Here is a 20849-nt window from a genome sequence, read left to right on the forward strand (position 1 = left end):
GATGTGGCTCCTGATTCCTGTTCCTGTTCCTGGTCCTTGTCCCTAGTTTAACCTTAATAGACTTTTTGTTATACTCCATGCCGAAGTATAGACTAGACTACGGAGTAGATACCCTTTCCTCGGAACAAACAGCCTGGCATGGTGAAACGGAGGGGACTCCACACCGGGTGATCAGTCGATCCCGTTCAATTCAGATTCCCTAACGGACCCAAAAAAAGATCAGTCTTTAGTAAAATAACCCACGTCGCAGATGGATGCCGACGTAGTGTATATAAACCCTGCTTCAACTCCAGAGATTTTCCCATCCAGCAAGTGCAGTGCACCGCCAATATCCTTACCTACCCTACCCTTCCCTCACTTGTCCATTCTCAGTCACTCGTTGAGCAGCGCTCCATACACTCGTTACACCCACACCCACACCCACATCAGTATCATTCGTACTCAAAACCAAAATGAAGTCTTTCATCACTCTATCCCTCCTAGCCACCGCCCTGGGTGCCCCCACCGCCACCCACCAGGCCCGTCAATTCGACCTGTCCTCCTTGACCTCCGGCCTCTCAGCCCTGACCTCCGGCTCCGCAGCTAGCTCTGGCTCGACTGGTAGCACCGGATCGGAAACGACCACCGGATCCAGTGGCCTCAGCGCTCTGGCTTCGCTGTTCCCGTCGTCATCTACTTCTAGCACTACGGGCAGTACTAGCGGAAGCGGCAGCAGCAGCAGCAGTGATGGCCTGAGCAGCTTGATGAGCATGTTCTCCAGCAGTGGTAGCGGTATGCCTCCCATCACGCCCCTTCTCCTTCGTTCCTACACCATTAAGTCATATACATAACGACCCAAGTAAGGGACAAAGCATACTAACAATTGACGACAGGCTCATCCACCGAAAACGGCGTGACCCAACACAGCGGCAGCTGCAAGAAAGTGACCTTCATTTTCGCCCGCGGCACGACCGAGATCGGCAACATGGGAACCGTCGTCGGACCCGAGGTGGCTAGCGAGCTGGCTACATTGACGGGCAACCAGGTGACCGTGCAGGGAGTGAACTATCCTGCTGATTGGGAGGTGAGATCCCTTTTCCCCCCTCCTCTTCCCACCCGATTATTACCACCGTCAAGGACTAATAATGATGGTATAGGGCAACGTATCCCTCGGCTCCTCCGGCGGCCCGACCATGGCCTCGTACGTGAAGGAAGCGCTCCAGCAATGCCCTAACACCAAGGTCGTGCTGGGCGGATACTCGCAGGGTTCGATGGTGGTGCACTACGCCGCGAACCAGCTGAGCGCGGACCAGTTGTCGGGTGCTGTGTTGTTCGGTGACCCGTTGAAGATGGAGGGCGTGGGTAAGTTGTCTAGCAGCAAGGTGAAGGAGTTCTGTGCTAGTGGGGATCCCGTCTGTGAGAATGGTATGAATGTTATGGCGCATTTGACTTATGGCAGTGATGCCAAGGAGGCGGCGCAGTTTTTGGTCCAGGCTGCGGGGGTTTCTTCTTCTTAGGGTTCTTTCGTCATTTAACTCTGGGGTTGGTGGGTTATATACTATCATTACTTATGTGGGATGATATAGGGGTGTTTGTTTATGTTAGGGAAGGGTATGGATATGTTTATGAAAGATGGATTTATTATAGTATCTAGAAATAGTGCTATAAACAGACAATACTGACTCTATCTATCCGTCTATCGACTCATTTAAAAAATCTTGTACCCTCCCGGCATCAACCCCTGCCACACACCATTAGGATCATACTTCTTGGCAATTGTCTGCAACTTGGCCAGGTTCTCCTCTCCATATCCATCGAAGATATCCTGGAACCACGCAGCATCACCCATGTAGTTGAAGCTGTCATACAGGCCAGCCTCCAGGGTAGCATTGTTAATTTTGTAGGTAGTCTCAACCACCCACTCGCCCACAATCTCATCATACTCGGAGCCAATCCACTCAACAACCTCGGCGTAGCAGAGATACACCTGGTCCTTGTCGAGACCGAGAGCGTTTCCACCCCGGGACTCGGAGGCCTCGAGCCACGAGGCACCAATGGGCTGCCAATCCAGCTCGATGATGGAGATGTTGGCGGTGGGGATCTGAGCATACAGGGAGGGGAGCTGCGCAGCGAAGGTGCTGTTGATGATGCTGATACCGCGGTAGAGGTCGGCATAGGTAGTTGCCTTGATGGTGCCGGCGACGAAGATGTCACTGCCATGATCATTAGTATACATGTAGCTAAATAATGTAGTGGGGATAAAGTGTGGAGGCGGGAGTGGCGCGTACTTGATATGCGGTGTAACCATCGCTCCCGTCTCAGCCGCAAACTCCGCCAAGGTCTTGAATCCCAGCGTGCTGCTCTCGGCCGGAATGTCGGTGAACGGCTTGAAGATCTCCGGGTAGCTCTCCGTGGCGCTGTCATAGAAGAGGATCACTGAGCCGACGCTCGTGTTGCCCTCAGGCACAACGGCAGGGACGATGTGAGTCTTGGGGTCGGAGATGTTGGCCGCGTAGGTGGCGGATGCCTGTATATCCATATCATTAGCATATACCTTCTTTCATATATAGCAATGGTGTCCAAAAGAAAAGGGAAGGCATACCTCCAAAAACTGATCAATATACTCCGCCGCAACAGTGTACGTTCCAGCCCAGACCTGAGTCGACTCAATAGTCTCCATATCGAAGCGAGTCACCAGACCAAAGTTGCTGCTTCCACCCTTCAGCGCCCAGAAGAGGTCGCTGTGGCTGGTGGCGTTGGCCTCGATGATGGTGCCGTTCGCAAGCACAACCTCGTAGTTGATGACAGTGTCGCAGCCGAATCCGACCTGGTTACCGTAGAAGTTGATGCCGCCGGCGAGCAGCAGACCGGGGACACCGACGGGACCGAGACGGCCTCCAGCTACGGCGAGGTCGTAGGTTTCGAGGTAGTCGTAGACGGCGGCCCATCTTTTGACATTAGATTATGTTTTTCAATTGGTGGCATGGATAGGGTATGGGGGGTACCTGTATGCCGGGCCAACCGAGACAACGGAATGATCATCGGACAGTTCGAGGGTCGTCAGGTTCGACATGACGATGAGGACACCGTTGTCGATGTTGTTCGATCCCTATTGATTCCATTAGTTACTTCGCTTCTCATACAATGCAATTGATAGATGTGCTGGTATATGCATACCCTGATTCCCATGTGTCCTCCACCGCGCACGGCAAACTGCGCCTCGGCGTCCACCAGCGCCTTGACACCCTGGCTCAATTCCTCAGCCGACTGGGGCCGGAACACACAGCCAGGAGACATGATTTCCGTGTTGGACCAGAAGTTCTGCGCCTCATACTGGTAGACAGTGGAGCTGGGCGCAAACACCGCGCTGGACAGGGACTTGTTGAGGGCCTTGCAGCCGGCCGAGGTGGCCTTGGCGGCAACCGTAGTGGCCGCCGCCGTCAAAGGGAGGAGGGAGGCGATGCGCATGGTGTATGCTTCTTGACAATGGCACTGTGGAGAGAAGGAAAGCAAGATGGAGGGGAAGAGGGAGCTTTAACTGCGGCCCAGCCGGAGTGGAGAGCTAGCTAGCCTGTGAGCTGACGTGCCTGGCGGTGGTGGTGGTGGTGGTGGTGGAGATACACCGGGCAGCAGACTAGAAGCCCTTGGCAACGGGAGCCGGATAGCCGAGGAGGAAGGATTCGAAGAAGAACATGCCGTGCAGAATGGGGGGAGAGTGGCTGGCACCGGGGGGGAGACTGGGCGGCGGTTCCTGGCTGGAATCTGAGAAATTCGTCTCGGGCAAACTCCCGAGAGCAGACTAGTTGAAGAGGAGTGGAGACATTAGTGGTGGTTTAGTGAGGGTTAGTGAGGCTTTAGTGGGCAACACTAGGAGAACTTTTCCACCGATTCTCCGGACAATCAGTCCAGACCAGATGATACGGTCGCCTGTACATATTATGGCTGTCCAACGGTCGCATTATGTCTATAACTCGTGTATACAAAGGAAATTAGAAAGAAATTATGCCCCAGCATGTCTGGTGTCGACCACGTTGAACTCCACTGTTCGGAGGATCCCATCTTCCCCTTTACATGTTTCGGCCGGCAGAATGTTCTCCTCGCTTTCATTGTCGGCGCCACCCTGCAATCGCGTCGAATATTGCCGACTCCCATTATTGAAGTCAGGCTGATCGCGAGGAATGGAATTCAGTGGGTGGCCATACTTCCGTGATCCTGATTGGCCGTATGCGTAGGACGACAGGCCCAGCAGTCTGGGGAAGTATCGTCGCACAAACGGACGCATGGCCGTCATGCAGCCACCTGTGATACCCAAGTTTAATTCAACGGTGCACCACAAAAGAGCGTTGGTCGTGGCCCCTGATCTGTTAGCTGCATCGAGGGAGGGAATGGGTGGGCAACGTACAGGTTAGATCGGTGCTCTTCAGTAGAACATATAGACTTGCCAGTCGGATGCAACTCACGATGCCGACCCTGTCATTGTCAGACCCCAGCTCCAATTGTAATGAATGCCCAGTTGAGACTTACGAACAGCCCATCGCCAGCATAGACCCGACGGCGACCTTTTGTCGCGCCGGCATCTGCAATCGCCGCAACCATGGACTATACACTCGTCAGCATCTATATCAGCAGCTTCTTGGAGGGAAGGCATACATCGGCACCAACACCGTCGCGAAATCAGTAAAGATGCCCAATCCCGCATTGGCAAAATAAAACACCGGCCTGTTCATGCAGTGTGCCGTCAAGCTCAAGTCCCACGCTGCCGCGATCGGCGTACAGCTGAACACATTGGCCAGCACACTGGCCACATTGTAGCCCACGGCGACGGAAACGATCGACCACACGGCCAATCGGAAGCCGTGACTGGGAAAGATGCGCAGGTAGAAAACGCAGACGGAGACTTTGGTGAACCCTGTCCCGGCGCAGTAGATGATGGCCGCGACGACGTTGAACTATAGGGTGAGCTTCATCGAAGTCAACCAACAAACAAGGCAAGAAGTATATACCTTAAGAAACCAAGGGGTAAACAGTTCCAAGGGCACGTCCCACATATGCTTGCCCAAGCCAAAATCGAGCACTGCTGGTCAGCGGGGCCCGAAGCCGTTCATGGCTATCTATGGGTCACTTACTCTTCAGAGTGACTCCGGTCATAACCGTCGACAAGATCTGCTATGGGGTCAGCTACGTGTATTCAGTACACTGGGCCCAAAATCAGATCATCCATACCGCTGCGAAGATCATCAAGTCTAGTGTTTTGTTAGTTTTGTCTGTTTGCCCAACTTCGCCCTGTGCACCGCTCTGTAGCACTTACAGTCATCCCACGCTACGCTGCGCACGACAACCACACGCGTCCATGTTCGCACCGCCAGCGCTATCAGCGCAATCGGTAGAAACACACAATTCACCACGACGAATTTGGCGCCAGAGTAGGGCGGATCCACAAAGTTGGAGACCTGGCCAGGAGGCGGCTCCATGGCCGGGATAATGGTGCTATTCGCCATATCGCAAAGCAGGGCTACTCATGGTAGCGTAACAACAGCAGTAGTAGCAGAAGCAACAGCCCTCAGATCACTCCGGGGCCAGGACGGCGAGGAGAGCGGCTCAAATAACCCCAACAGGGAGACTCAAAATAGCACGGGCGTGATCCTGGTGGAGAGACTAATTACTATATGTAGGGTGGCATTGCATTAGGGAGCTGAGCTGAACTGACCTCAAATCTGGGACGCGGTTAGAAGGCGCATTATCCCCGAACGACGGACGCAAAGCTTAAAGTTTTGGGCAGGGCGATTGGCGTGTGTCTGGATTTGGTTTGACTTTGGGGTTTGGCAGTCGCGCAATCCAAACGGAGAGGGCCGGAGGAGAGGGTGGAGGAGAGGGGGAGAAGTGTCTAGAGCAGGAAACAAGATTTGATCATCATTGAAGGAAGGGCTTCTATGCAGGAAAAGATGATTCCAGTCCAGTTTGGATTCCACATCCACCACTGAGAAGAAGCAATCATGATGCCTGTCTGGGTATGGTGGATGATCAGTATGGCGCGGAGCAACCACTTAAACCAGTATAGTTAGTCTAGCTGATCGGACTTCTATTTGGAGTGAAAAACGTGAAGACGTGATTGTGTGCGATCGGGATTTCATGACGCTCAGGCCCTCCAGGTACGCGCTGGTATCGTGCTTCGTTCTATCCACTTCCTCGTGGATACTCCATACACCCAGGTTAACACTTGCAGGGCCAGGTTCACCCTGGCACTACTGCTAGACTCGCAGTAGCATGTTCCCTCGGGGTGGAGCCAACCAGATAACCGAGGCAAGTAGCCAGAGTATCTCCTCCCGCGAAGGAAAGAGTGATCGTCCATGATAGGGGTTGGTTGCCCCCAAGCTGTGCTACGCTCAGTGTACACCCTCGCCACCACTCCAACAAAGACATATCTAGAAGACGAAAGAATCCATTGTTTGACACCAGTCATAAAGACGTGGAAGCAACTAAACAGAGCCAGACCCATGGACCTGGCACCCATTCATCTCGGCAACCGAGCCAATGCCGGGAATGATTTATTGCCATCGCCCCGTCGAATACGAGACAGTTGCCCCAAACCAACCATCGAAGTCAGCAAGCCCACGATTTATTTTAACTAGAGGATTAGATAATATATTAATTGAAATTACACAGTTGTTTCCTCGAATCATCATGGTCATTATCTACTCCATAGCTTTTGCGAGCCAGGTGCCAACACGCACTAAACGCTAGTTCCGAACCAACTAAGCAGTGGAGTGGAGCATTTTCGGTTCCTCGGTTGTGCAAAAACTTTAACACTTGTTTATCCCTGAATCCCTCAGGGCGCACATGGATTGATTGTCACTCCCTGCTGTTCCTGAAGAATTGATTTCAATAGTGCGGGGTGGATATATAGGGTCAAAGAGGGAGATATTGAACTTACAATGGTGATAGCTTCATCTTCTTCCAAAAGGACAAATGGTTGGCTGTGGGGTCCGTCTCATCCAATATAATAGACTTTGAAGGCACGGAAAGGAAATCTGGTCCGGAACAGATAGTCCAGTTCCTAACTATCTAACCCAACTAGATAACCTCCACTGAACCGAACCCTCCAAGAGACTTCTTCTGGATGACATTTCCGCGGCGTTATCCGGCCGTACCCTATCTATCCAGCCCCGAGATACAGAGTGGACACTCGGCGGAGTGACTCTGCGTCATCATCTTATTTCAAATGCCGAGTAGTCTTAACTAGTACATGATGGCGAATAAGACACAGACACCAAGCTAAAACAGCACTACTAATTAAGCGAAGGACAAGATCATAAGTCATAGCATCATATTCACAACTAACTAACTACCAAATAAAATGAATCTAAGACACTCCCACAAATCGTTTCATGGGCCCATACCGCCCCGTCAACTCGCGTAGACCAGCGCCCCAAAGAAACAATGGCACCGCCAGCAATACACTTGCCCCCTGAATCGCCGTCATCTCTCCAAACACCTTCGCGGCGCCCTGTTTCGCGATCCAATCCGCCGCATATAGCGACAACAACATACCGATCGTATTCCGGATCACGAAAATAATGACCAGTGCTTCGCCCGTGATCTAAAGGCAACGCCAACATTAGCATGTTCATGTTCATGTGCTCCCGCCAACCACGCTATACAACGCCACCATGCAAGGGGTAAAACTCACCGGCTTATAACAATCCAACGAATACGTGACCGCCACATTAGAAATAGCCGCGACCCCAAAAGCCTGCATGGCATATCCCACTGCCGCACCAGCCCAGTGCGTTTGATTCGCCACGCACAGTCCGAAGATGAGTATCCCCGCGGGTCCGATCGTGCCGGGGATGATCATGGCGGGGAGTCGGTACTCGGGCAGTCGTTGGCCCCCGCGCCGCCGGGTATAATATGTGGAGAGGATGTCGATGAGACGTCCACCCAGGTAGAAGGCTAGCAGGGCGCCGATGAAGCCGGAGAGGGAGAGGAGGCCGATACTGCCAGCGGGCCAGTTGTAGGGCGGGGCTGTGAAGGTGCGGGACGCAGTGAGTTGGACGACGATGTTCCTGTTTCTTCTATTAGCTTGGGGCTTTGCAAAGAAAGAAAGGGGAAGAATAAGAATATGGCTTACCATCCTACGGAGATTCCGATGGTAAAGGCTGACCATAGGAGTTGAGGGTACATCGCGTTACGGAGGATATCCCATACCGTCTGGAGGAACGAGGCGTCCGGGTTGTATCCTCGTGTGATGGAAAGCCAACCCCAATACCTCGTCTTCTGGGAAGAGGCATGTCGCGCGAGGTATGTGGTTTCGCGAACGGTGAAGATGGCGACCACAAAGACCGCTCCGACTGCTATAGCAAGGAAGTAGCACATCCAACGCCAGTTCTCGTCTTGTACCAGGTATGCGTTGATGAGAGGGCCGAGGAAAAGCCCACCGGTCAGGGCAAGATGGAAGATCATGAGGTAGTGGCCGCGTTCGTGGGGAGCCACCATGTCGCTGACCACGGCAGGGACAGTGGCATCGGCTGCGGCTGCGGCGAACCCGGAGAGGATGCGTGAAGCGAGCAGCTCGCCGTAGCTGGTGGCGCGGGACGACCAGACATTCATCATGGAGAGGAAGAGCATGGAGATGAGATAGACGGGGCGTTTGCCGACGACGCGCATCAGTGGAACCCAGAAGATGTTGCCGACGCCGAAGAGGAAGACATTGAAGCAGACGAGTTCGCCGGCCTGGGTTTGGGAGACGTGGAATTCGGCGATGATAGCCTTGGTGGCGACGGTGAAGTTGCTGCTGTTGACATTGGCGAGGAAGGTATAGAAACAGATGGTCAGGTAGGTGGTGAGTTTGGCAGCAGTGGACCAGTTCTGAGAGGTTAGCAAGCATACCGAGTGGGTTCAGGATGGCGGAGAAGGAGATCATGGATATACCTGGGGATCATTAGGGGCAGGAGTGATAGATTCCTTGTCATTGGAGAGATCGGGAAGGCCATGTTCCTCTGCAGCGTGGTCGATATGGCCGAAGCTGGCTTTGTCGTCTTCCATGGTGACGATGGTGGAAGGGGGTTAGGAAATAGGGGGAGGGAATACTTCACTGTAGCCCAGTAGTTGGCATTGGTCCGGCAATTATGTAGGTTATCGTCACAGGGTAGATCCTGCGGAGTTCTTGGATCCCTTGGAAGACCCGGTGTCGGGATATCCGAGATGCCCTCGAACCTGCAGCAGCCCAAAGACCAACGAAACACCAACTAAACACCCCGGACTTCGCTTGGGTCCCAGTTACCCCGCCTTTTGCTACCCCGGAATGAGCGAGCTTGGCCTCTTGGCTCGTCTCTGTAGTTCTCTCTCGGATGACCCGAGAGGATGAGAACGAAGCTAGGGCTTACACAGTCACCGGGCAACTCGTTTAAGACTTGGACTGGCCACGACAATCTCGGGATTTGCGTGACACGAGCTGGGATTGTTGCAGGTGGCTTGAAAAGGTTGATGGGACATCACTGATCTGGGAAACTTTAGACAGACATCCTGTCACTCCAATCTATTGTTGAGTCAGTGGTGTTTCTCATGGCAGAATAAATTCCCAATGACACAAAGTGCATTTCCAATTACCGATCGGGGGTAAATCTCTCTCATTCTCTATAGCACAGCTCGGATGTTGGAGCCTGTACATCTGAATGCAGCCTTATTCCTGAGGCATCAGTGAGGCAGCGATCGATCGGGCGCAGGTACAACCCAAGACACTTGACTATTTCTAATACTATCTATGTTAAATTCAGTCTAGTCTTTTGTATATATTGCATATTCTATATGCCAGCATGCTTTGTTTAAGCCAAATAGAATAGAGTAAGTCACCTCGGCCTCGCCGCCGAATCTATCATAAATGTCTTGAATGAGCAGAATCGAGAAAGAGACATGATATAAAAGCTAGTCAATGGTTCCACACGCTCGGCGACATACAATCACCTCCATTTGGGGACATGCTTCGGAGTAGTCATTTGCTTGGACGGGCGCAAATCCAGGTTTATCGGTCTGGGGAGTTGAAGATGAAGGGTCTCGACGGGAGGCATCGCATACGAAATGGAATGCCTTTGAACACCTGAACGCTCTTATCCGCATCTACTGCGATGATTGTTGCTTAAGGGGAGGAAGGAGGCTGTGATTGTGAAAGACCTGGGTTCATTAATACAATATATTTGTGGCAAACAACGCCCACTGCTAGAATATCGCTCGGTATCCGCGTTTATATTGTATGTCAGAATTACTAGTATCCATCAGTAGGCGGTCCTGTTCAACATTGTTCAGTTATAAATCTTTTGTGCCGGTATGAGCACATCATTTTCGTATCTAGGACATGACCCCCAGCATTAGAAAGACGTTATGCTCACTTACTCTTTTCAGTGGCAGCATACTAATGATCACTTCAGGGCAATGTAGTAACAGCTGCAGTCTTCCCAAGGGACAGAGTACCTTGAGTTTCAACAAAGACGCGTAGAGTCCCTCAGTGCTCAACAAATAAATTCAATCATTGTATAAACAACTAATAAACACTATCTAAAACAATTAAAACGCTTGCAAACATCTATCATACATAATCATCAGCGTCAGCAGCATCAGCAGCATCAGCAGCATCAACAGCACAAGTCCGACCGTCTAGTTCGCGGCCTATCCACAGCATCTCTATGCCAAACGTAATACTCGCATAATGTGCGGCGTCGCCGACTCCGCTCGTCCTCGTGTACTTCGTCGGCCTGCTCGATCTCCTTGTCACGACCGCTATCCTTGTCGTGCACAATATGCTTCCATCCCTCAATAACATCGTCCACCTCCGCCAAATTTCCAACCCCGAGATTGTAGGGCCGATAGTCCGGGTCCCGCTTGAGGCGCTCAATCACACTGTAGTGCAGCTTGGCTCCTTGTGGCAGAGGTCGTCGCAACCCCCCGACATGCCATCGGGTCGATTGCACCCTTCCATCCGGTGCCACTTTGGGCCGCTTGATGGGCAAACACTCGAGCACTCGCCAGAACAACGTCTCCAGCGCCTTGCCCGAGTCGTACATGAGGGAATCATGCAGGATAGCTCGCTCGGCCTGGTGTATCACTTCTGGGTTGCTCTGCTCCTGCTTTTTGAAGTCAAAACAGCCAAGCTTATGTAACTGTTCGGGCTCGTAGGACAGTCCGGCATCGATGGATTCCTCCACCATCCACATAAGGGGGATCTGGCTGGCTACATAGTCTCTGCCCAACTCACGCGGCCATCCACCACCAACGTCGCTATGGTCGCCAGCAAAGTAGACCTCCTCGAACTCCGTCTCTGGAGACGCCATTAAGTCGCTACCCCAGAACTCAACGTCCGCCCGCTCAGCCCATGTACTGACACGACCGATCTTGCCATGCGCCCGTAGCCTCTCAAATAGCACCGGCTGGAATTTAATTCGGCGCTCATCAATGCTAACTGCATGTCGCATGATTCGCGGTTTCGGTTGGATTCGCATGTCTCTATGGTCATCGTAGATGTTGAACTTCGCCACGCTGTTGACTGTATCAAAAAGGCCAAGGAAGTGCACGCGGCCCACGGATCGGCACATCGTGTCGCGGCACATGCGGAGAAAATACTCGGCCTGTTCGGATTCCTTGCCACTGTTGGCAAACTTATACGATGTGAACGCTTCCCAGACAAGGGGCATGATCTCCTCGTTATCAGCTGAGATTAACCCGATAAAGTCAAGCATCTCGTTGAGGAACCGCGCCGTGTAGGCCCCGCGCGAGAAACCAAACAGGTAGATGTGCGACCCGGGGATCCAGCGACGAGCGAGGAATCGGTATCCATAGATAACATGCTGGGCAAAAGAGGTCGCGAGCGCCTCATCGATGATCGCATTGGGGGCGATGTTACTAAAGGGGCGGACAGCCGCGTTAGCGAAGGTCCCAGGCCTGATGTCTTCTCCTATGCCGGCTAAATGATGTCAACAATTGTCATTATAATTCGAAGGAAGCAACATACGCTGGTAGTAGCAGTCTAGTCATGTCAGCGAGTGTCCATTACAGCTATCAAGGTAACTCACATCGGTTTTCCTTCTTGCGGTCTAGCATGCGGAAGATCTTGAGAATGTTGCTATCCCCGCCATCCACGCGGAAAGTGTTCCCTGTTCCATCAAAACAGAGCACTAGCTCTCGCGTCGGGCGGTCTGGCGGGCACAGGCAGTTGCACGAGTCGAGACTCATTTTGCTTCTAATTTGTAGCTGCTTGGAGAGTTTCAGGGACCAGGGCCGGAATCGGGCGACATTTGGTGCTTAAAAGGGCCGACATTGCCTGACAGCTCCGCTCCCATCCTCGGCTGAGGTGTTCAGAGAGTTGGCAGTGTCGAGGCACTGTCGATCCTGTGGGGATAACAATAGCCTGGCAGGAATGGCTGATTGACTCACCGCATATGCAGGGCTTAGCATGTTGTAAGCCATGAAGTCAGCTTTCATGTATGAATTCAGCTGATCGGCAGACGAATGGCAAGAGATTGCTGTAGTTCGTGCTCAGACGATGCCTACCCGGGCTCCCTGGGGTCACTTGAGGTAGAGTCAATCTCGAGAGACCATCCAATCACCACTATCCACACAGAAGGCTGAGCTCCAATCAGTCTGATATCAGCCCAGATTACCACCAGGACACATGGTCAGAATCGTGGCGCAATTCGTGTTCCAGCCTGGTTGGTGAACTTCAGGCGTCCAGTAAGCGGGATATGACCAATCACAGAATATGATGTGATACTGCATTTTTATAGACAATATATGCATGCATCGCCGTTCATTGCAGCGCCCAATCGGCAGATTTAGCGACCCATTGTTGACCAGAAAGGCAACTCGTGTGCCGAGTATCCTGCTTCTACGGGGGTCTCCGGGTTCACCAGAACCACCCAGTCAACTGCTTCAATTTGCCTCCATGGGTTCATGGGTTCACGACAGCCGTGATTTGCCATTGTAAGAGCTCCGAATGATTTACAGCCTTCAGCTCTTGGCCTACTCGCACTGGCAAGTTGAGCCAACGCCACCCTGCCTTGCATCTGCAAAAGGCCGCCTTCCGGTGCAAGTGCGTAATCAGTTTAACCATCTGCGTAGTGATATCACGACAGGGCGACCGAGCCTGTCCGTGAGGAGTTCTCCAGTATTGTCTCAGGCGTATAGTCATATGGCATAGTCGTGGCGAAGGAAGACAGTCTAGTTCGAGCCGTCGCAGTTGCCTTGGAGTGCTTCCAGCTGGCTTCAACTGGACAACGAAAGGACGACTTGCCTTTACAGCTGTTCTTCAGGGCTCACTTATATATATTGGGGTATTACTCTGCATGCGCATGTGCTAAGGGAATATGCCTCCTGTAGCTGTAGCTGTCAAGTTGACACTCAAATGTCATCGTGTCGGCTATTAAGTCAGAGCGACAAGTAGCACTCTCTGAATCGAATAGGCCATCAAATATAGGATGTCTGATTGTCTCCAAACGCTATGTGCTAATGGTCCGCTTCCCATCAAGTGTAGTTAAGATTGTACTCCGTAGCTGCCCAATGTTATTGTCCCGGCTAATAAGCTCAGTTTGAGTTGGCTAGTTCTACTCCACTTTGGCGACTGGACCAAAGAATGGATGCCATGAATCGAGTGGAACACGCCTGTCGATCATTGTTTACTTAGTATCATTCGGTCCTCACAATCAGCTGCTCGTGGTATCCAGGCTAATCAGATGGATCAACTCAGGCGAGATACCTTGCCGGTCGCTGCGACAGTCATTGTAGCGATATGGCTGCTGACGCTGCCGCTCACTCCATCTAAAATGGCTTGAAGTATACTGCTCGATGCAATGCCATACCCTAGTGTGATGATGAGAGCAGGAGGCATAGAGTCAGGAGTAGAGGAGAGAGAGAGAGAAGGGGAGGATGACGTTGACTCCTCAGGCACCAAGTGGACAACCTCAGCTGAACGACCAAACAGTGCAAACACCCACCACATCCTCGATGATCTCACCTCTTCCCTTCTCTACCCTCTCTTCTTAAGGACCATCCAATTACCCCCAGCTGCCCAGTGGGTACTCCCAAAGTGCTGCTAGTATAGATATTATAGGTGCGGATGTCACCATGGCATCCTTATCTGCAGCCAGTCATCAGCAGACCTTCATGCCAATGAAAGCGACCCTATCTTCTAGCATCTGCCTTCCAACTTATGTCGCGCTCTAGGATTTTCACTAGTGTTGCAAGTTACTAATGGTCATTAATCATGTCTTGCTGAAATGCCAGGCCGCATAACTGCGGCTGTTTGCATCGGCGTCTGAAATGGATTCGGTGTGTTACTCCGACCCAAATACCTCATTACCCCCAAATCTACTACGGAGACAATAGACACTGGATGAGCTATCTGAACTGACTGAATGAATCAAATGAATAGGCTACACCTACCAACGCCGCTACCCTCAAGAAGCTCCGAGACCTCTTGCCTCTGAATACGGACAGACCTCTGCGCTGCAGCAAACGACATGGGCTGCTGATCAAGAACCACTTTGAAATAGTAGAGAAGCCACCAAAGTGAATCGCCATACAGTGCAGATGCTCACCAGGAAAGAGGATGTACGGGATTTAGGTAGTTCTTCTGAGATTTTGACCCAGGTGAACCCGCAGGTAAACCCGCAGGAGAGTCTCGCAATATTCCGTATTAAGAGTCTGTTTTTGCAGGGTATGGGAAAGACGGAGGGCAAGTCAGCGGTATACTAAGCTATGATTGGAGACGGCATTGGGAATTCCAACGGTGATTTGACACCTGATACTATATCACCTGGAGAGATAGGCGGTCTAAGGGAGGTTCACAGGCTGCCGAATATGTCTCAGTTGTACAAAAAGCCGAGCATTCAGCGAGCCACCTACCTATCTTACTCAGAATCCGCTTCGCCGAACGACAATCTAAGCAACAAGCAGCAACAACAACAAAACAAGGAACACACGGAGCTACTACCCAGCGAATCACCACCAACAGCCTCAACTAAGCCCAACCTAAAGAATAGAGTTAACCACAAGGTTAAAAGTCCAAGGCTTGGAAGGTACCCTACCGTCCCAAACCCAGCTAACCGGAGACACTTCAAGAAAGCGCCCATAAGAGTTAAGGAGTAAATTTAACTATCAAAAATGTAACCCTCCTCTCCCTCTCACGATTGAAACGCGTTATGACCGTCAAATTAAACATAAAACCATAACCGCAGAGCTAATCCTACGGACATCACCGAGTAGAAGCAGATCCAACTAACAAAACAGGCACGCCTTAGACCAAGACTATGTCCCATGGTTCAATGAACCAGGTCCAGGGGTTACCAAACATAGAATGAAAGACCATAGGATTGTACCATTTTATCTGATGAGTTAGAGAAACTGAAGTAAACAGGTTCTGCATCTTAATCAAATATGTCAACGTAGGCAAACGCAACTAGCCTTGCCCATAAGGCTAACATCCTCTCCAACACAGAGCAAGCCACATAATGCCCACCTCGACCGCTTACCTCACCGCCAAAAGCGGCAGAACTCGGTCGACCTCGCAACGAAAAGTGCGGATATAGACGGCTATAGACGGATATATTTTTCATACAGCTCCGAAACAACGAGTCAGCATTCTGTACGTTTTCTGACCGCCTTGGGCAGTGTGGCAGAAAATGGTCGCTACAAAGATTACTAGACAGTGAGTAGTGGTGGTTAGGCTTTAGCACGAACTTGAACTTAATAGTAGGTTTTTTGCAAAGATGGAGTTGGTATTACCGTCTTATCCTTGGTGGTTTTCTTTTTATTGTGCGTTGGTAGGTAAGTGGTAGGCTCGCCTTACTGAGAGTAAGGATCATAGTACTGTGTGACGATGTCTTGGTAGTCATAGTATATATCTCCCTAATAGAACAACAGGACAACACACGAAGAACTCAACACTGATATCTGTGCAGCTCTGATGGCCTGACTGGCTCTACTATTTATCATCTTTTCATCTAGTACGCTCTTACCATATTGGGAAGTAAGTATACTCGTAGTACAAAAAAACTCTATACTAGCGGTGAAAACACAACCACCAGCACCACCATCGCAGTCTCAACCCAAACTCAACCCCAACCCATTACTAAATTAGCGACAATATGACACCGCACGCCAAACCCCCATCCCGTGCATCTGAAACGGCAATCTTGCAGGAAAAAATATCTATATATGCATGCATGCGGGATATATCTATGACGCAAGCTGCTGAAGATACTGCTAATGGAAGGAGGGGAATGGAAGGGCTGAGGGGAATGAATAGTACTAGATAAAAATAAATAGACTTTGGCTTGTTGCATTTCCTATAACATAAGTGTGTATGTAAATATGCGAGATTGTCACCTAACGGGTTCTGCACCACCTGCAGAATCATCGAGGACAAAAAAGGTTATCGGCAAGGGGTTCAGTCATTATTGCATGACATATATCCCCCCCACACGGACGGGAAATAGTCATGGCGCTCAGCTGTCAGCGTGACACCACTAAGAAAGGTTCAATAAGAGATGCTTTAAGCAAGGGATTAATGGCTTCGTAACACATTAATTTATTAACCAAAAATGAAACAGCTAGCCAACACTGGGATATCTAAGAAAGTAACAAAACTCAAACCAAAACGCGCACAGACAATATGACAGATCTAACGCCGAACAAAATAAACGAGGCATCAAGGTTTCGCCATCAAGGAGACGAACAGCGCTGTTCTTGCTTGGGCACGGCTTCAATCACAGACTCCATCCCCGGATTGTTGTTCCAGATGCCGGTGATTTCCAATCCCACCTCGTCGAGCAGCTCGCGCCACTGGCGCTCAGAGCGCTCCACACCCGAACCGATACTCATCATCTGAATGTCCAACGATGACTGCAGGAGCGGGGCGTTCGTATCCGGCAGGACAAAGTCCACAATGATGATGCGGGAGTACTCAGGGTCCATGGCAGAAATAGTGTTGACCAGAATCTTGCGGCAGATGTGGTCTGGCCAGTCATGGAAGATGGCGCGGAAGTAGTATGCTCTTGCACCTGTCCGTGTGTTAGCTTTGACAAGGAAACAATTGAAGGCCCGTGAGAAATATTGCATACCCTTGATAGGCTGTGGGTCCAAGAAGCTATATCCCATTCCTTCGACTCTCCCGCCAGGACAGCGAGACACCACCTTGGGCAAATCTTGTAGAATGAGCCGGCCAGGGACCTCAGGGTGCCTGTCATGGAACTTCACCAGATCATGACCCTGGTTACCGCCTACGTCGACGAGGAAAGCAGCGTCCCGGTGGTCCATAGCATCATTCGTCAATCGCTCGACGGGATACACATCAAACCAGGTCGGTTTGCCGTGGCGGCGACTCGACATGTACGAGTTGAAGAGCGCTTGGCGGTGCTTGTGCTGCGCAAGCCATTCGAATTGACTCTTCCCAACTGCCCATTGCATGGGTGAACGGGAATACTCCTTCGGGGAGGTGTAGCGGTGTTCCCGAAAATAGTCAGGAAGTTTAGCGAGAGTGGGGAGAGTAAGATCGTATCTATGCCGTCAATATTGTATGCAATAATGCAGGCATTCAAATTAAAGACTTACATGCAAGGAATGCCATCTCTTCCAATCGGCTGAGTAAGTGCGACAGTCTTGTCGTTCGCAGTATATACTTCAGATTCATGGTTTGCGCACAAGCCGAGTGCGGTCATGACTCGCATCAGGCGGACTAAAGGTATAAGCAGAGACCGTGAAGATTTTGGCAATTATCTTACCAATCAATCCCCGCTCAGCACCAGTTTGTGCAGCTAGCTCTGTAGCCGACAGTCCGCGCTTGCTATGCTCCACCAACAATGGGAAGATACCGAGATCCATAACGGTGCGGAGTGCTGCATTTTGTGGTGGCTGCATGCACGTTAAGCGACAGTCACCTGAGCATAAGGGGAAGAAGCAACTTACCTGGTAGATCAAGCGCAGGACCGTCTCCGTTGGAGTCTCAACTGCAAGACGCAGCTCGTCGATCAGGCCGAGCAGCTGGAAATGCGACTGTGCAGACTGGCATGCACCTTGGTCCTGCAAAGCTGTCTGCTTGATAGTCTCCACCAGGGAGAGAACCTTAGACTGGTCGACAGCCATCTTTTATCATACAGAGTAGTAAATTGTAAGAATATACAGAAAAATAATACTATAGCTGGGGTGGTATGAGAGTCGTGAGATGCAAAGATGTAGCAGCGGTGAAACAACATGCAGGTTAAGGGATTATATAGCACTTTCCGCGGAACTGAAAACCGGGCCAGAACTAGATACAATCAATAGTTCAAGCAGTCGATCAATCAGCAAGGATGGCAATCGTGCAATGATGCCCACACCCGGACTCCTGAAAAAAGCAAACCTGGCAGGCCGGTCGCATCCGCCGGGATCCCAAGGCAAGGATAGTTGCAGGACCCTTCAATCTGGGACTTTGTGTCGACGCTTTTCCAATAATTCCGAATGCGGATTGTCGGGCGAGGCCCTAGATCATCATGACACGATAGCAGTAGCAGACGCGTTGTCGCATGAGTCACGCCGCATGGGGTAGAGGTTGAAGATAGTCCAGCCGTATCTTCTCCGGCTATTCTCCTTAGACTTTGGCTTTCTTGGTTCGGCTGACGAACCTCCTCCCATTACGGGACGTCTAATCTATCTGTGGCAATGGCTTTCAATAGCCTGGGGTCAGTTTCGCACGGGCTTTGCTCCCCCTCCTCCCGATGAAAGTTCAATGAATCCTGGCGCATATGCAGAACTTTGTCGTAATCCGGACTGCTCCGCCCATTGTTGAAGGCACACTCAGTAATAGATTTTCTCGCTAGATAAATGCGCAGTACCACTGGGCTGGGGCATCCCGATTACCCTGTTCCTGGACCAGCGCCACAACGCCACTCCGAAAGTACTAAATGCTAAATGTCCGTCAGTCCCCGTAAGATGGCCACCGCTCCCAGCTGGCCCAAGCTCCTCCAGAGCCTGTATGTCGGTATGTATGTATGTACGTGTGTGATTTATGTATGAAGCTATGGCTCCCACTAGCTGTCTGTCCGACGCGGAGATCGCTGGGTGAGATCGTCTGGCCTGAGCATACAGATGTGCCCAACATAGCAACAAAGGAGAAACCCCTCCTCGGGGTCTGCTACTAGAGCCTATCGTTCCAACCATGCGCTCCTGCCGGATAGTGTAACAGGTATTCCGGCCGCTGTTACGATATTAGGCCATACGGATCCGATCCAGAAACCTGGGTAGATACCCGTATGTGGAATCCAATTGGTGTCTTGGTCTGGACTGGCCGCAAAATAGACTCCAGGTCCGTGCTTATCGACGTCAAGTGAGGCAAGCGTATCATCGTCTAACCAGAAGTCCGGGATGTGGTTTGCAATACGATCGACGAAGCTATGAATTCGTCCGACACGTTTGCGATCGCAGTCTCGGGTCCAAATGATATTGCCGCTAGTCCAGGTGCTAGTACCTCATGAGTATGGAGTGAGGCGGTAGATTGATTGAACAAATACCAACAGCATGGAAATCGGCCGCGGTGACACCCGCGTAGATCATTTTTTACTCCCCGGCCCAGTCGTTCCACATTGTAATGTATAATGCTAGTTGTTGCTTTTTTTCTCGATGTTACTGTTTTGGCCCAAGCATCGGGGAGGAAGTGTGTACTTCTGCCTTGGCTAGTTGCATTGGGCTCTTGACAACAGACACAAAGGTGCTTATCTCTTGAATAACTATCTAGTCATGCAAGCTATAGGGTGGTTAGCTGGGCTAGACCGTCGATCCCTCAACAAATCCGCCTTACGTTAATATCCGGCTGCAATTTGGTACACGGACCAGCCAATCGTGACGAATTATCGCACTAATTCAGGAATAAAAGGCGGGAGATTAGATAGATCATGCGCTGGTAACCCAATATTAGTCATTTCTTTTCCAGCTCCCCGGCTTAGGGTGGCGGATCGGATAGCCGGCATTGTCAATAGGGGTGCTTGTGTAAGATTCGGTGAGCGGCTGAAGGCAGATGAGAGCAGTCGATAGGCCAGCCACAATGGATACTGACAGTATTGGCGCCTTCAGTCTGCATCTCACGGCGACTAGATCCCAAACCTGCAATGCTACCGGCGGATCAACCTCCCGGCCCTGGGTGCTCCACTTTGGACGGAAGTTATGGGTACATGCCTTTATCGTAGCGCCGGGGCCCCATCAGGTGGTACTATGTGCCAGGTGAGGTTCCAACAGCGGCAATACCCAGAAGGCGCTTCCCGGGTAGTCACCGAGGACTTTTGCCCTATCGTACAGGTCACATCATAAGAAGTACTGCTTGGTTTGACCCACCCGAGTTCAGCTCGTGGCGTTCCGATCGGATGGGAATTGAGACCTATTGATAGAGCAGAATCGATCGATGATCAGGCTACCGTGTTGCAGAATCTTCTAGCTCCAGTGGCAAGCATTGTATGTGAAACCAACTTCGGATCCAGAAACAATATCGAAATCATATCATATAGAGCGTAGTATTAGGAGAAAAGAAATTTCAGCAGGAGTGAGGCGGAGAATTTGTCAATCGAGCACCTCGCTCCGGTGTTGCGGATATTCGCACGGTCCGCACTGGCCAAGTACCGGGCTTTGATGGATGCAAAGGAGAAAAGTACCAGCTGCAGAAGTCCGGTGCACGGGCCAGTTCGTCGACTCGAAGGGCGGCGATTATGGCTGGTATGACAATAATGACTCGACCCAAACTAACGAATTCAATTTCAAGCCATCTCGGGTGGCGGTGCAGAGCGTGAGACGAGTTCGCTGTCCGCCGTACTTCCTGACTGTGTAAGGGGTTCGGTTGTTTTCATTATAGACCGGATACGCCTCCG

At 51.2% G+C, this 20849-nt stretch overlaps 9 protein-coding genes across 9 annotated transcripts; 3 read left to right on the forward strand and 6 right to left on the reverse strand.

Annotated features, from left to right (window-relative positions):
• Positions 1 to 452: 452 nt before the first annotated feature.
• BDQ94DRAFT_171395 (carbohydrate esterase family 5 protein) lies at positions 453 to 1496 on the forward strand (the record flags this gene model as incomplete). Its single annotated transcript, XM_026771755.1, has 3 exons — positions 453 to 771; positions 873 to 1063; positions 1137 to 1496. The coding sequence occupies 3 exons, from the start codon at positions 453 to 455 to the stop codon at positions 1494 to 1496; spliced, it is 870 nt and encodes a 289-aa protein (XP_026625157.1).
• A 191-nt stretch (positions 1497 to 1687) lies between these two features.
• On the reverse strand, positions 1688 to 3447 carry BDQ94DRAFT_171396 (FAD-binding oxidoreductase; the record flags this gene model as incomplete). Its single annotated transcript, XM_026771756.1, has 5 exons — positions 1688 to 2192; positions 2268 to 2506; positions 2582 to 2927; positions 2985 to 3088; positions 3157 to 3447. 5 exons carry the CDS (start codon positions 3445 to 3447, stop codon positions 1688 to 1690), a joined length of 1485 nt encoding a protein of 494 aa, XP_026625158.1.
• A 532-nt stretch (positions 3448 to 3979) lies between these two features.
• On the reverse strand, positions 3980 to 5477 carry BDQ94DRAFT_171397 (uncharacterized protein; the record flags this gene model as incomplete). The annotated part of the gene is made up of 8 exons (XM_026771757.1): positions 3980 to 4335; positions 4382 to 4449; positions 4504 to 4578; positions 4630 to 4928; positions 4983 to 5053; positions 5106 to 5142; positions 5203 to 5222; positions 5288 to 5477. The coding sequence occupies 8 exons, from the start codon at positions 5475 to 5477 to the stop codon at positions 3980 to 3982; spliced, it is 1116 nt and encodes a 371-aa protein (XP_026625159.1).
• Positions 5478 to 7339: 1862 nt separating this feature from the next.
• Positions 7340 to 9021, reverse strand: BDQ94DRAFT_171398 (major facilitator superfamily domain-containing protein; the record flags this gene model as incomplete). The annotated part of the gene is made up of 4 exons (XM_026771758.1): positions 7340 to 7576; positions 7667 to 8042; positions 8108 to 8844; positions 8908 to 9021. 4 exons carry the CDS (start codon positions 9019 to 9021, stop codon positions 7340 to 7342), a joined length of 1464 nt encoding a protein of 487 aa, XP_026625160.1.
• Positions 9022 to 10604: 1583 nt separating this feature from the next.
• On the reverse strand, positions 10605 to 12198 carry BDQ94DRAFT_171399 (T6SS phospholipase effector Tle1-like catalytic domain-containing protein; the record flags this gene model as incomplete). The annotated part of the gene is made up of 3 exons (XM_026771759.1): positions 10605 to 11929; positions 11978 to 11992; positions 12039 to 12198. 3 exons carry the CDS (start codon positions 12196 to 12198, stop codon positions 10605 to 10607), a joined length of 1500 nt encoding a protein of 499 aa, XP_026625161.1.
• A 1812-nt stretch (positions 12199 to 14010) lies between these two features.
• On the forward strand, positions 14011 to 15323 carry BDQ94DRAFT_145515 (uncharacterized protein). Its single transcript, XM_026766654.1, has 2 exons — positions 14011 to 14289; positions 14393 to 15323. The coding sequence occupies exon 2, from the start codon at positions 14719 to 14721 to the stop codon at positions 15106 to 15108; it is 390 nt and encodes a 129-aa protein (XP_026625162.1). The 5' UTR covers positions 14011 to 14289; positions 14393 to 14718; the 3' UTR covers positions 15109 to 15323.
• A 1195-nt stretch (positions 15324 to 16518) lies between these two features.
• On the reverse strand, positions 16519 to 18182 carry BDQ94DRAFT_145517 (S-adenosyl-L-methionine-dependent methyltransferase). The gene is made up of 5 exons (XM_026766655.1): positions 17926 to 18182; positions 17742 to 17871; positions 17572 to 17695; positions 17082 to 17518; positions 16519 to 17021 (listed from the first exon to the last, which is right to left on the reverse strand). The coding sequence occupies exons 1-5, from the start codon at positions 18100 to 18102 to the stop codon at positions 16684 to 16686; spliced, it is 1206 nt and encodes a 401-aa protein (XP_026625163.1). The 5' UTR covers positions 18103 to 18182; the 3' UTR covers positions 16519 to 16683.
• BDQ94DRAFT_145519 (uncharacterized protein) lies at positions 18183 to 18850 on the forward strand. Its single transcript, XM_026766656.1, has one exon. The coding sequence runs from the start codon at positions 18323 to 18325 to the stop codon at positions 18542 to 18544; it is 222 nt and encodes a 73-aa protein (XP_026625164.1). The 5' UTR covers positions 18183 to 18322; the 3' UTR covers positions 18545 to 18850.
• Positions 18851 to 18909: 59 nt separating this feature from the next.
• BDQ94DRAFT_145520 (uncharacterized protein) lies at positions 18910 to 19266 on the reverse strand. Its single transcript, XM_026766657.1, has one exon. It carries the CDS (start codon positions 19094 to 19096, stop codon positions 18914 to 18916), a length of 183 nt encoding a protein of 60 aa, XP_026625165.1. The 5' UTR covers positions 19097 to 19266; the 3' UTR covers positions 18910 to 18913.
• Between the last annotated feature and the right edge of the window lie 1583 nt (positions 19267 to 20849).

The sequence above is a fragment of the Aspergillus welwitschiae genome (genome assembly GCF_003344945.1).
Source record: "Aspergillus welwitschiae strain CBS 139.54b unplaced genomic scaffold BDQ94scaffold_20, whole genome shotgun sequence".
Lineage (NCBI taxonomy): Eukaryota > Fungi > Ascomycota > Eurotiomycetes > Eurotiales > Aspergillaceae > Aspergillus > Aspergillus welwitschiae.